The sequence below is a fragment of the Pelmatolapia mariae genome, linkage group LG7, assembly GCF_036321145.2.
Source record: "Pelmatolapia mariae isolate MD_Pm_ZW linkage group LG7, Pm_UMD_F_2, whole genome shotgun sequence".
In the NCBI taxonomy this organism is placed as follows: domain Eukaryota; kingdom Metazoa; phylum Chordata; class Actinopteri; order Cichliformes; family Cichlidae; genus Pelmatolapia; species Pelmatolapia mariae.
The window spans coordinates 4,474,437-4,489,139 of NC_086233.1; the positions used below are offsets into that span (position 1 = coordinate 4,474,437).

The 14,703-nt window shown below is 42.5% G+C and overlaps 1 protein-coding gene across 1 annotated transcript in view; it reads left to right on the forward strand.

The window, feature by feature from the left end:
* znrf1 (zinc and ring finger 1) overlaps positions 1-13,569 on the forward strand; it is a 71,059-nt gene extending 57,490 nt beyond the window's left edge. Inside the window, exons 3-5 of the mRNA XM_063477611.1 lie at positions 7,956-8,061; positions 10,614-10,705; positions 10,892-13,569. Coding sequence (XP_063333681.1) covers positions 7,956-8,061; positions 10,614-10,671 — 164 coding nt within the window. The 3' untranslated portion in view covers positions 10,672-10,705; positions 10,892-13,569. The remainder of the gene's footprint in view (positions 1-7,955; positions 8,062-10,613; positions 10,706-10,891) is intronic.
* The last annotated feature ends 1,134 nt before the right edge of the window (positions 13,570-14,703 follow it).

Below are 14,703 nucleotides of genomic sequence, written 5' to 3' on the forward strand. Positions count from 1 at the left end.
TTATCAGACGCGATGTAGATTACTGCCACTTAATCCAGAGTGCTTATTTGGAGAGATCCTGGGTGTTTTTAGGGGGTGGATGGATGTGAAGAATAGACAGGAGACACTATTTTTCAAAAGAAAGAAAGAGGGGAGGGAGGGATGAGAGGAGTGGGGTTATGGGAGTTTGTTGAGGAACTAAGCTGATTTGCAGTCTGAGCATATGCTGTCTCTTATTCCATCTCACAGTCTGCCCCCATCAAGTATCCTTCTTTTCGCTTTACTGATAAAAACGGAATCTACTATCATTTTGGCAAATCCTCAACACCGTTTTTTCCAGCCTCGAGGCAATGATGTGTGACATTTCCACATGAATAATGTTAATGTGTTAATGGAGCACCGCTTTTGCCTCCGCGAACACATCGGACTACAAACACGCACATTACCAACTCCGGAAGACGATCAAAGCAGCCAAACGTGAGTACAGGGACAGGGTGGAGCAACAGATTGACAACCCTCGGAGTATGTGGCAGGGACTAAACACGATCACAGACTTTAGAGGGAAAACCAGCACACCGCAGACCACGGCCTCTCTGTGTGAGGATCTGAACGTATTCTACGCTAGATTCGACACAGCGAACACCATGAGACCGGACAGTGCGCGCACCGCGGATGACGTCAGTGCGCACACTGTGTCTGAGGAGGATGTGCGGAAGTGCTTCAGGAGGGTGAACGCACGCAAAGCTACTGGTCCGGACGGGATTCCCGGCCGCGTCCTCAAGTCATGCGCGGCTCAGCTGGCTGGAGTGTTTACACACATCTTCAAACTTTCCCTCTCTCTGTCTGTAGTCCCAGCCTGCTTCAAAATGGCCACCATCGTCCCTGTACCCAAATCCTCCACCATCTCCTCATTGAACGACTGGCGACCCGTAGCCCTGACCCCCATCGTGAGCAAATGCTTCAAGAAGCTGGTCAGGGACTTCATCTGCTCTGCACTACCCGACTCACTGGACCCTCTACAGTTCGCATACCGCCACAACAGGTCCACTGATGATGCCATAGCCCTGACACTCCATGCTGCCCTGTCACACCTGGAGAAGAGAGACACGTATGTGAGAATGCTGTTTGTAGATTACAGCTCAGCATTCAACACCATCGTTCCCTCGAAGCTGGACAGGAAACTGCAGGATCTAGGACTGAGCAGCTCCCTCTGCAGCTGGATCCTTAACTTCCTGTCTGACAGACACCAAGTGGTCAGGCTGGGCAGCACCACCTCATCCCCCATCACACTGAACACTGGTGCTCCACAGGGGTGTGTACTGAGCCCTCTCCTGTACTCACTCTACACCTACGACTGCACGGCCACTAGAAACTCCAACATCATTGTGAAGTTTGCGGACGACACTACAGTGGTGGGTCTTATCACCAACGGTGATGAGACGGCCTACAGGGAGGGGGTCAGCGCCCTGACCCACTGGTGTCAAGACAACCATCTCACCCTCAACGTCGCAAAGACAAAGGAGTTGATAGTGGACTTCCGGAGGTGCAGAGAAGTACACACCCCCATCACCATCAACGGCGCCGCTGTGGAGAGAGTGAGCAGCTTCCGCTTCCTTGGTGTACATCTGGCTGAGGATCTTACGTGGTCAGTACACATAAACAAAACAGTGAAGAAGGCGCAGCAGCGCCTCTTCTTTCTCAGGAGACTGAAAAGATTCGGCATGAGCCCCCGCATCCTCAGGACCTTCTATCGCTGTGCCATTGAGAGCATCCTCACTGGATGCATCACCACCTGGTACGGCAACAGCACCGCTTACAACCGCAAAGCTCTCCAGAGAGTAGTGCGGTGTGCTGAAAGGATAATTGGAGGTGAGCTTCCCTCCCTCCAAGACATCTACAGGAAGCGGTGCCTGAGGAAAGCGGGGAGGATCATCAAGGACTCCAGTCACCCCAGCCATAAACTGTTCAGACTACTTCCATCAGGAAGGAGGTTCTGCAGCATCCGGTCCCGTACCAGCAGACTGAGAGACAGCTTTTTCCATCAGGCCATCAGACTGCTGAACACTTCATAGACACCTCACCCTCACTACTGGAACTTCAACATTATGCACTCCATACTGTATATAAATACCACTGTTTTGCACATACCAACCTCTGTATATTTTATATATCTTATTTTATTGTTTACTCTATTTCATTTGTAAAATATGTATATACACACTCACACACACACACACACACACACACACACACACACACACACACACACACACACGTAGAGAAACATATTTAGTATACACATCCAGTAATGCATATACTCTTATATATTGTACATATATTTATTACTTTCAGATTTAGCCATTCTTATATTTTGCTTTTTTTACGTTATTGTATTTTTGCACAACTCTGTTGCTTGTGAAGCTCGCACACAAGAATTTCACTCTCATGTACTGTACCAGTGTACCTGCACATGTGATGTGACAATAAAAGTGATTTGATTTGATTTGATTTGTGGGTTCCTATGGTTGCGTAACAGTGACTGAAACTTTATCTAGGGTTAGGATTAGGTTATGGGGTTATGGCTGGGCTCAAATTCTGCCTCCACTGACAATTTATGAGGCCTTATCTGTGACTTTATTTTACAGTTAAAACACTTTTACAGGTCATTGGATTAGAGGATAATTCCTTATGATCAGGTCCAAATTTCTCATAGATCCCTGCAAATCTAATGTTACTGTGCTTTACTAATGAACTCGGATCACATCTCTTGTATGCATCTTGTTGTTATACGTTGGTTATGAGATCCTGGACAGGCAATAAGTGGGTGGATGTTAAGAGATTAACATGCTGCAGTAAGACAGTGAATATTACTGTGATGGTTCTAGTTCAATGGAAGGGCTAGAGGTCTATACTGGGGGACCGGCAGGTTAGGGTTAGAGCTGGGTTTTGTTTTGCCACAGGCAGAGCAGGAACATTTTCCAAATGTTTTGGTGTTACAGATTTTCTTTTTAAAAAGCTTTCTATGTTCCAGACAGATGAAAAAAAAAATAAATAAAAATAAAAATTATATATATATGTATATATATATATATATATACATATATAAAAACACCCAGCACGCCCTTGCGGGCGGTTTATCCTTCAAGCTCGGGTCCTCTACCAGAGGCCTCGGAGCTTGAGGGTCCTGTGCAGTATCTTAGCTGTTCCCAGGACTGCGCTCTTCTGGACAGAGATCTCCGATGTTGTTCCCGGGATCTGCTGGAGCCACTCGCCTAGCTTGGGAGTCACTGCACCTAGTGCTCCGATTACCACGGGGACCACCGTTACCTTCACCCTCCACATCCTCTCGAGCTCTTCTCTGAGCCCTTGGTATTTCTCCAGCTTCTCGTGTCCCTTCTTCCTGATGTTGCTGTCATTCGGAACTGCTACATCGATCACTACGGCTGTCTTCTTCTGTTTGTCTACCACCACTATGTCCGGTTGGTTAGCCACCACCATTTTGTCCGTCTGTATCTGGAAGTCCCACAGGATCTTAGCCCGGTCATTCTCCACCACCCTTGGGGGCATCTCCCATTTTGACCTCGGAACTTCCAGGTTATACTCGGCACAGATGTTCCTGTACACTATGCCGGCCACTTGGTTATGGCGTTCCATGTATGCACTGCCTGCTAGCATCTTACACTCTGCTGTTATGTGCTGGATTGTCTCTGGGGCATCTTTACACAGCCTGCACCTGGGGTCTTGCCTGGTGTGATAGAACCCAGCCTCTATGGATCTTGTACTCAGAGCTTGTTCTTGTGCTGCCATGATTAGTGCCTCTGTGCTGTCTTTCAGTCCAGCTTTGTCCAGCCACTGGTAGGATTTCTGGATATCAGCCACCTCCTCTATCTGCCGGTGGTACATACCGTGCAGGGGCCTGTCCTTCCATGATGGTTCCTCGCCTTCCTCCTCTTTCTTGGGTTTCTGCTGCCTGAGGTATTCACTGAGCATGCAGTCAGTTGGGGCCATCTTCGTGATGTATTCGTGGATGTTTCTTGTCTCATCCTGGACTGTGGTGCTGACACTCACCAGTCCCCGGCCTCCTTCCTTCCGCTTAGCGTACAGCCTCAGGGTGCTGGACTTGGGGTGAAACCCTCCATGCATGGTAAGGAGCTTTCTTGTCTTTATGTCAGTGGCTTCTATCTCCTCCTTTGGCCAGCTTATTATCCCAGCAGGGTACCTGATCACGGGCAGGGCGTAGGTGTTGATAGCCCGGATCTTGTTCTTACCATTCAGCTGACTCCTCAGGACTTGCCTGACCCTCTGCAGGTACTTGGTGGTTGCAGCTTTCCTAGCGGCCTCTTCATGGTTCCCATTCACCTGCAGGATCCCCAGGTACTTGTAGCTGTCCTCTATGTCTGCAATGTTGCCTTCTGGTAGTTCGATATATATATATATATATATATATATATATATATATATATATACATATATTAGGGGTGCAACGATACACAAAATTCACGGTTCGGTTCGGTTCGATACTTTGGTGTCACGGTTCGATATTTTTTCGATACAAAAAAATGTTCATGCTTTTTTAATTTGTCATTTATTAAAATTATAAATATATATTTTAACTCAAAAGTACAGTTTTTAAATTTAATGTTGCTGAAACGACAAAGTAATAAAAAAATAAATATCTGATTGAGAAATCCCTCATCTTTGGAAAAGAGAGTTTATTACAGAGAAATGGCTCTTTCCAAAATAAAAGCTATACTATAGCTTCTTCTGGGGTATATTCTCAGCAGCATATTAAGCATATCAGGTCCCCATAAGGAGAATCATGTGCTAACGGCTGTCTAAATGACTTGGGTAAAGTTTGTAGCATGCGTGCTTGTTGTTTTTGTCTGCTTCCACTTGTCTTTGCACTAGGATGATGTCGGAGTAAATGTGCAGTCATATTCATTGTGTTCCCACTAGTGCCGTCTGCGTTAATCTGAAATGACGTTAACGCCACAACACGGCAAATCTCCGTTAACGAGTTACCGCTGATCGCCCCGTGCGTGGGGCTGGACGGCGTCAACACGTTAACGAGCTAACTGCGCTAACGCACTAGTTCCCACCCATGTAATTGAGCATTGCGTGGCACATCCAACATACTGTTTTACTTTTGTCCATGACACGCTTACCATCAGGGTCATACTTCACATGAAGACCAAAATAGTTCCAAAGGCCAGATCTGAATGAGGGTGGGGGAGGTTCAATTTGCCATGTTGCAACGAGCTTAGCTTCTGTCTTGCTAGCTTGCGCTGCGCTCAGTGGATCTGCACTTGACAGTGCAGCCTAGGCGGAGTAGTCGAACGCAGATCCACTGAGCTCTCAACACAGACAGCATCGTCAGAAGAAAAGTTGATAAAATAAATTAAAAATTTTGTATTGTTCGATACACATGCGTACCGAACCGAAAGCACTGTATCGAACGGTTCAATATCGATACGAGTATCGTTGCACCCCTAATATATATATATATATATATATATATATATATATATATATATATATATATATATATATATATATATATATAAAACAAACTGTGGTTGTTAATCCTCTGAGGTCTAAGTCATGATCAATATTTAATTTTTCCTTTTATTAAATTGTTCTACTAAGTCTTGCCAATCAGAGAACTGTTCTACTTAATTAAGCTCTTAATTTATCTTGCTGCTTGCTGTGCTTAATATTTTTGGGTGTAAAACAGGATTTCCTAAGTTTTTTGGATAAAAAAACCTCACCTGTCTCACCTTATCTTTTTAAGTACAACGTGACAGTGTTTGAAGACGGAGCACAGAAAATTAGTTTGAGACTCAGATTTAACAATAAAACATATTAAGCTGAAGAATGATCATTCTGTAAAATATAAAAATAGATTGTTTAATTTTACTGTTATATAAATGCACAATGTCAGCAGCAATGCTCCTGCAGGCTGTGGCATTCAGACCATGATTGATCGTTTTCCGGGGACCAAAGTATGCCAAGAAAACATTTCCCACCCCATTACACCAGCAGCAGCAGCAGCAGCAGCAGCAGCAGCGGCGGCGGCGGTGGCCTGGACAGTTGACATAAGGGAGGGTGGGGCCATGGATTCATTCTGTTGATGCTAAATTGTGGCCCTAACATCTGCGGCTTCAGCAGAAAAGGAGATCCGTCAGACCGTGGTGTTTTTTTCCCTTCATTCTTTACTGGTTCAGTCCTGGGGGGCCAGTGTCCACCACCGTCACAAATTTCTCTTCTTGGCTGACAGGAGCTCAAACCAGTGTGACCTTTCATTCAATTCTGAGTAAACTCGAATTCTCAGGATATCAGCAGTCGCAGAAATACTTACTATGCTGCAGTTGGTCACATGTTTGATGTTCACTGATGCTCCTGACATGTATTTATGTAGGCTGAGGAGTCGGTAGTTTCATTAGATTGTGTTTGTACTTGTAGCATTGGGCACAGGACACACCCAAGCCTGAGTAAAGTAAAGTATTAACTAAAGTAAATTAAAAACACTTTGTAAGGGCTTAGGTTTGCTTCCTCTAATTGTCCTTTCATCATCACCATCGACAGCAGGTTATCTTGACCGTGTCTACATGCTTACGTGGACTGAGATGCTGCCATGTGATTGGCTGATTAGATGTTTGTTTGAAGAGCTGCTGAAATAGTTTATGTAAAAAAAATGGCCAGTCAACGTATTTTTTCAGTTTTGATTGCCATTTATATCTATAAAGCGACTCTTAGGGGGCAAAAAATAAAGTTTTCTGATTTTCTATCTTTAGCAGGGACATAATGTTGGATTACATTTTGTGCTTTTTGTTGTTTTTGGCATTTAAAGTGTTTTTTGAATCTACATCATTGTTTCCTTTGGGGAATCACTCTGAATGCTGACATATGTGTTGTTAATTGATGCACCACAATGAACTGGTTTTGAAACCTTTACAATAATAAGTTCTATTTGGCATCGTGTTGGGTTTATGGAACTGAAAACAGGGGGTGGAGGGCAGAGTTATTGGCTAGTGCTAGTGACTTTTTAAAACTAAGATAAATTTTAAAAAAAATGAAATCACCATCTACAGTTTCTGAAGGGGAACGTTTTGCTGTATTTTGTTGTACCAGATCGTAAAGTTGGGTGTGTAACAGGAGTGACTTGATGTTACAGCCGGCCTCAGCTGTCCATAAGAATAATAACATTTTTTGCCACATGTGGATTGGCTTTATTTTTGGGCTCAGAGGTTGTAGCTTACATAAATACCCATGATAATAATCCATTTAATTTATATAAAAGTTTATTTTAACATTGACGTCTATGGGGTTCACGTAATCATTTGGAGTAAGCCTCAAGTGGCCATTTAAGGAACTGCAGCTTTTGGCACTTTGTTTTTATGGTTATTTATTTATTTTCATCACAGGAAATATGATCTTGACAGTTCTAATATTTGTCCAATAATTCAGTGCACCCCTACTTTTGTTTATGAGAAACCAGCACAGAGTTTCTTTAATGTTAGACAGAAACACTCTAAAAGTGAAGCCAGGTTTTCAGGGGATATGAATATGATCATACACTGTGGATGAAAGAACCATTCTGCAGTGCTGGGTTACGCTGTATATTAGCACGAAAGCGGAATCTCAGCACTCGTTAAGCAGATTGAAGAAATCAATGCAGTTCCACAAGGAGAAACAGACTCGAAGCTCCTGATTCATCTCCAAACTCCTTCTCGTGCATGTTCACTGCTGCACGGAGCGAACGGTAACCACTAAGCTGTGTCTGCTGTGTGTGATGCACCAATCTGCTCCCCCCACTGCTCTCTGCTGTGTTTGATATGCTCTAAAATGTTTTTGGTGCATACTGATTTGTCTTCTGCTGTGTGTGTGTGTGTGTGTGTGTGTGTGTGTGTGTGTGTGTGTGTGTGTGTGTGTGTGTGTGTGTGTGTGTGTGTGTGTGTGTGCGGCTGCCACCTCAGATGATGTGTTGGCGAGGGATGCCGGTGAGTGTGTGATATGTCTAGAGGAACTGCAGCAAGGGGACACCATAGCCAGACTGCCGTGCCTCTGCATCTACCACAAAAGGTGAATGACACACACACACACACACACACACACACATACACACACACATACACACACACACACATACACACACACACACACACATTTGAATCACTGCCCGTTATATAATTTTGCACTTCTTCTAATTAAATCGACTTACAGCATCTCAATAAAGGCATTCCTTAATGATGGACGGGCCCTGTGCCTTTGATTTAAAGGTTATTCATATTATACTATTGAATGATAGCATATCTAAACACTGATATATCACTGTCACATTATCTGGATGGCTTGAGATGATTACCATATACGAATGGAAAAGCCTTATGCAACTGCCTATTGATCCCCAGAAGTCCCAAAAGTCCCGGGTTCACTGAGTTTGTCGCTGTAATGTAATCAGAATTATATTTTCAAAATAAAGGTGGCTATATAGTATATTACCCAGGAGAAGTACTCCGTCCACACATTTTCTACCAGCAGTGTAAGCAGAGAGCAACTCCTAAATGAAACTAAAGAACCGTTCTGAGAATCGTGTTTTGTTTCTTTTATTTTCTCTGTTTGTTTGTGTTGTTCCTCCCAGGAGAATATCCTCCATCCTCCATCATGACCTTAATAATTTTTACATTATATTGAGCTCATTTGTCATAAAGTTAAGCTAAACGCCTGCAAGTTTTTGTGTGTGTTTAGTAAATAATTGCAAGGCTGTAACTCATCATTAGCCAGCCATTAGACCCTAAAGCCCAAATTTACATGTCTGAATTGTTTTCTTGTGTCTAAGAGTTAAAAACTTTTATAATGCAGCTCAGCATAACTTCCAGAAAAAAACCATTTGTTATTAATGACATCATTAAGTGAACTGCAGTTACCATCTTCTTACACACATTAGCTTGTGCTCACACAGTTTATATAAGCTAGCACTGGGATGAGGTATACATTAGACTCCGGGTCAGTAAGTAAGCTGCTCAAAAAGATTAGTCTCGCTTGCTTCTAGACATAAATGCCCAGACTTTTGATTTTTATAAATAAGGTACTGACAATTCAAACAAGTAAAACAACATCTTAGCTTTTCTTACAGGGAAGCCTGTTTTGCCCATATGATGCATGCTGACTACGCAGTCATGGATTTACAACTGGATACACTCTGATGATAGTGCCTTTTTCCAACCAATACCTCCAACAGATGTTTGAAGCGTAGCAAATGAAAAACAGAAACTACATATATATATAAGAGGCATATCCAGGTCTCAAAACTGAAGCTAAAGGAAAAGAGCGGTAAACTAAGTTAACTATGTTTTTTTTCTTTATTGGCCAGCAGGGGGCGACTGCTGTGGTTCCAAAAAGACTTCTGGTTGTATAGAAGTAATAAAAAGGAGTTTCATCCAGCGTATGCTCATTGCTCAACAACTAATCACTTAGAAATTGTTAGCCAATGAGAGTGCAGTTTTACAGTTAGCTCCACCCCTGCCTCGTAGTGTCCTGTGTTGAAACACCGATACGCGGCAGCAAAAACACTCTCCCCAAGGTTTCGCAATAAGAGTAATCATCATTCATACTGTGGATGATGGGCGCTGTTTGCTTTGTGATTGTGATCAAAATGTCTCATGGGGCACATTTACTCACAGAACTTTCACTTTTAGCCTCCGAATTTATATTTCTGGGGCACAGCTCCACAGGGCCACATTGATTCTGAAGTACTGTTTTGAAAACAAAAGTCAGTCATTTTAAGACAGCAATGCAATATATCAGTTTATTTTATTTTACTTACTTTTCTCTCAAATCAAGTTTTTCCAGCAAATTATGTTTTTCAGTTCCAGCTTATATGTGACGTTAAAACGGTGAATATTAGCAATCTGGTGTAAGTACGGTGTTTTTATCTATATTAAAAACTGCTATTTGTTGAAAAATTCATACCTGTGTTACTGTTATAGCTGTTACCCTTCAAGTGTTGAATTCATATGCTCCTAAATGTTACATAAATCATCTTTTTCCTTCACTGTAGTAATTTTTAAAAAGGTACCATGCTTATATAAAACCCTGGTAAAATGCTTGGAGCTGCTTTTTTTGGTTATTAAAAAACATTTTGATGGTTGCACCTCATGTATTTCTACTTGTAATGTAGCATTTTATACTTTATGGTGCTTAAATTGCTGCTTAAAACAAAAGATGTCCTTCCACCCACACAGAGACTTATAGGGTGTTTTATTGCAAACTTTTCCATAAACACAGCAAGAATGTAAAATGTTACAAGTTGAGAAATAATGCACATTAGTGCCGCTCTTGTGTTCCCCCCTGGGTCTCGTCTACAGTATAAGTTGCATGTTGTGTATGTATTGCTAATGTGGGAGGATATGGAGGCCTTCCAACATGCCTACGTGTTACTTTAGCAACAACCCTCTGTAGTATTGAATCCATCTTAGACTGCAGTATAATTCAATTGTGTTCTTATGAGCTCTCAACGCTTAATCAAATTTCTATTTTTATCAGCTGCATAGATCAAGTAATCGCACTAAGTTCACTCTGTGTTTGCAGCTGCATTCAGGACGCAACGTCATGCCTTCTGTTTGTTTCTGCAGCTGTATAGACTCATGGTTTGAGATCAATCGGTCCTGCCCTGAACACCCCTCTGACTGACTGACCACCGGGCCCACTCTGAATACTGTTCAAGGTAAGAAACACACTCAGAAGGCCAAATATTACAGACAAAATGTGTGTACAGTGTGCAAAAGAGCCAGTGTTGTCTTTTTAGTGCTGCTTAAATGGTGGATTTGATCGGGACAGACTGAAAATGAGGCATAAATACCAAAGAGTAAAATCTCTTTCTGTTTGTCCCCCACCTTCTTGTCTGTTACAGGACATCTCGTGGTCCTGCCGGGGATATCTGGACACAGGCATAACCAAATCTGGTGAAACAATCAAAGTGATCAACACTTACGTATCCTGACAGAATCCATCATCCTACCAAAATAATTACTCCTTGAGAACTGAACCAAAAGAAAAAAAATCGTAACTGTCGAACCATCGTTCACTCCCTCCATCTTACATCTGCTGATGATACTGCTGAGAACCCACCACCCTTCCTTTCATCTTTCTCACCTCTTCAAGCTAACAGAGTCCCTTAAAGGGCTTAGTTGGCCTCAGCTCCCCTTCTGACTCAACCGCGGCCAGCTGCTTCCCTGACACGCTCAGGTCCTCGCAGGCCTTACATCACATCTTTGGATTCAGGCTTGTCAGTTACTTGTGTCCAGCCCTCCCATGGCCTTAACTCGGAAGAGGAGTGGAAGCAGAGCAGAGGAAGGAAGAAGGAAGGGAACCAGTGATATGGAAGGAGGAGGAGAAGGAGAAAACCGGCAAATGGATGATTGTTGAGCTGCAGGAGCTCGCTATGAGAAAAAGACTTGTACATTAGTGGGTGGGCCTCTTATCTCACGCAATAGGACGCCAACTTGGTGATGTCCTATCATAACAGACTGGCTCCCAGTGTGCTCTTTTCTCATAGTTCCTGCCTCAGTTCTGCACTCTTCCTCACCAATATGACTCAAATAATTAATTTAAAGTCTCCGCAGTGCTATTTAGATGTGGTTCACGAACACCTGGGCAGGCAGAAAGAGTCAAAAATGTCAAACTGGGACGTCAGCTTGTCTTGTATGTATGGATTGGTAAGAGGGACTGGGGGCTTGGTGGAAAGGAGCAGTCCTGACTGGGAGGCCAGAAGGAGCCAGTGATGTAGTTTATGCTCCTACTGTGTGATATGTCTGTTTGGGATGCTCCACTGTCAGGCTTCACCTGGTATGTGTATGTACACTATGTGGGTGTGTGTATGCGTGGACTGGTGACAATGTAGCTTTTGCTGAAGCCTTGGGTGTGTGTGTGTGTGTGTGTGTGTGTGTGTGTGTGTGTGAGTGAGGCAGCATGAAAGGTTATCGCAGAGGGCTGACTGAGACAGTGCCGTGTGTGTTTTGAAATGTTTACAGTGTAGCTGTCCATGTTCCCCGTGTGTGCGACTGGCAGTCCTCCCTTTACTTTGCTGATGTTTACAGCTACAGAGAAGCGACATGACATATTGTAAATTTCACTTGTAACCTCTCTCGGTTCTTTCTTTTAAGATCTGCCAGATTTTTCATGTGATCATGATTAGTCATTTTCTTGTGAGAGCCTCGAGCAAGAGCCAGTGTGAATGAGTGTCTCTGTGCATATGACTGTTTGCATGGAAGGATTTCTGAACAGGCCCACTGGGCACAGCACCAAGGCCCAAGGAGTCAGATAACCCCGGTCCAGAGTGTGTCTTTTCTTCTTAATAAATAATAAGAGGACTTGAAAATACTCAAAAAGACCCAAATGAGTTGAAAATGGAACAAATAAATAAAAAGAAACTGAAAATATTCTAAAACCAGCTGCAAAGAAATGTGAAAAGATCCAAATCAGAGACCCACAGCTACCTAAAACAGCTACAGACTGACTCGACTGACTCAAAACAGCAACAAAGAGACTTAAAATGATTTAAAACGGCTACAAAGAGACTTAATCTAACTTCAGTGGCTACCAAATGACTGAAAACAACTACAAAGAGGCACTAATGATTCAAAAATGACGTAGAAAGATTCAAAAATAACTCAGAACAACAGCCACAACTACCAAAGGGACTCAAAATGACCTGAAACAGCCACAGATAGATTAATAACACAAGAAAAAACAACTACAGACGCATAATAATTTTAAACAGTTACAAAGATATTTGAAATGACTCAAAATGACTCACATGAATCAAAACAGTTAGAAAAAAATTTCAATGGGCTCAAAATGTCTACTGAGAGACTAGAATGACTTCCAAACAGTCAAAAATTGATTCTGAATAATTTAAAACTGCAACATGGACATTCATAATCAATTAAATCAAAGAAATTCATAATTCCACAAAAACAAACGAAAATCAGAATTTCTAAAACAGTTTAAAATGATGAAAAAAAAACAAGAATTTTAAAGAAATAAAAAAATGACCAGGAAGAGAAATAAATGGACACAATGGAGGAACAAACGCAGAAGCACCCTGAAGACGAGCAGAGGTGGACAACAGCGACAACCGTGTCATTTAAAGTCTTTTGTCGTTTCTTTGTGTCTTCCTTGGTGGAGGCTTTTTACAAGCCTGTGCCCGCGGGCCTGTTTGCTCACGATCCATCCATGACTGTTCGTGCATGTGTGCTTGCAACTGAAAAGGCGCCTCTTGGTCTTTGCGACTGTCGGTTCCCCACATTGTATTTCTGCTAGAGCAGGTCTGGCTGTCTGCGACGGGAGACGTTAGCCACTCAGACCCTTAAAAGGACTCTGTAGTCCCACTGTGGAGCCGCTGAACGGGGCTTATTTATTCATTTGTTCATATTTAACAATATTTGTTTAATATTCCAGTCATGTGGGGTGTTACTCACTCTTCAGAATGCCAAGAGCTGATGTGTGAAGACTACTACGAATCAACATACAAACTGCATTTACAAAGCTACTGTAAACAAATGGTGGAATAAATTGTGCTAGATGACAGACCATTTTCAGCTTTCATTCTGTGACCCAGATTCAACTTCTCCAGTAGGAGAAGTGGGTTTCATGGTCAACCTGCATGTGTTTTACTGGGACATGGTGTTGTTGCTGATCCCTTCAGGATAACACTCTTACATCGCTCAGAAATGTTCAGCACACAACACCCCCCACCCCCCACCCCCACCCCCACCCCACCCCCCCAGGAGTTATTTTAGGACTGAATGCGAGGTATCCGCTTTCAACCTATTTCACTCTGTCATTTACAACATTTCCCAGAACCCAATATGATAGTTTCCAGAGAGAAAACATTTAAAAGGCAATGAGTATGGGGTAAGAGTTTAAAATCTTTGTTTGTGCATTAGACTGCACATGTCTGTCACAGTTTTTCTTTTAGTTGCCACGACTTGCAGGAACAATTTCCAAAAGCCCCAAATTACATATTCTGATACCACAGGATTAGCATCAAGGGCTTTACTTGAAACCAGAACTGAATTAAAGCCAGAAAATGAAAACCACTGAAAACAGACAAATCCTTCATTTCCAGCCTGAACATAGAGGTAGTTCAAAACAGCAAGCCCAAATGTGTGTGTCAATAAAGTTTTAAATCAGTTCTGATTGACACAGGTAGACACTGGAAAAAGCCCAAGATGGAAAAAGAGGCACAAAACAACAAGGTAGCTCAAGCAAAATGAAAGCTAATCTATATATCAGAGCATGCAAGCACGGGACAACAAATAACCCACAATTCCATGCAGATGTGCTGCTCACCGATCAAGGCTGTCAAAGTCTAACATCGGTAATAATCTGAGTGTTTAAATATATATATATTTTTTCTACACCAAATATACTTTTTGAATTTGTTAAGAATTTCTTGGTGTGTCTCAAATGAAGATGGGTTGAAATATTCACAGGTCTCCAGTTGGCAGCATAACTCAAGAAGTCAGTTTACACACTATCGAGTGTGCCCAAAAGGACACTTACCACAGTTTATTTACACAAATGCATGGCGGGAAACATACTGAGCATGTTGCGTAGTGCGGGATGTCAGCAGATGACTTTACAGAAACACAAAAAGAGCGCTAGTAGCTGCAAAACAGCTGCAAAGACACAAAAGGCCAAAAATAACAATGAAAAAAG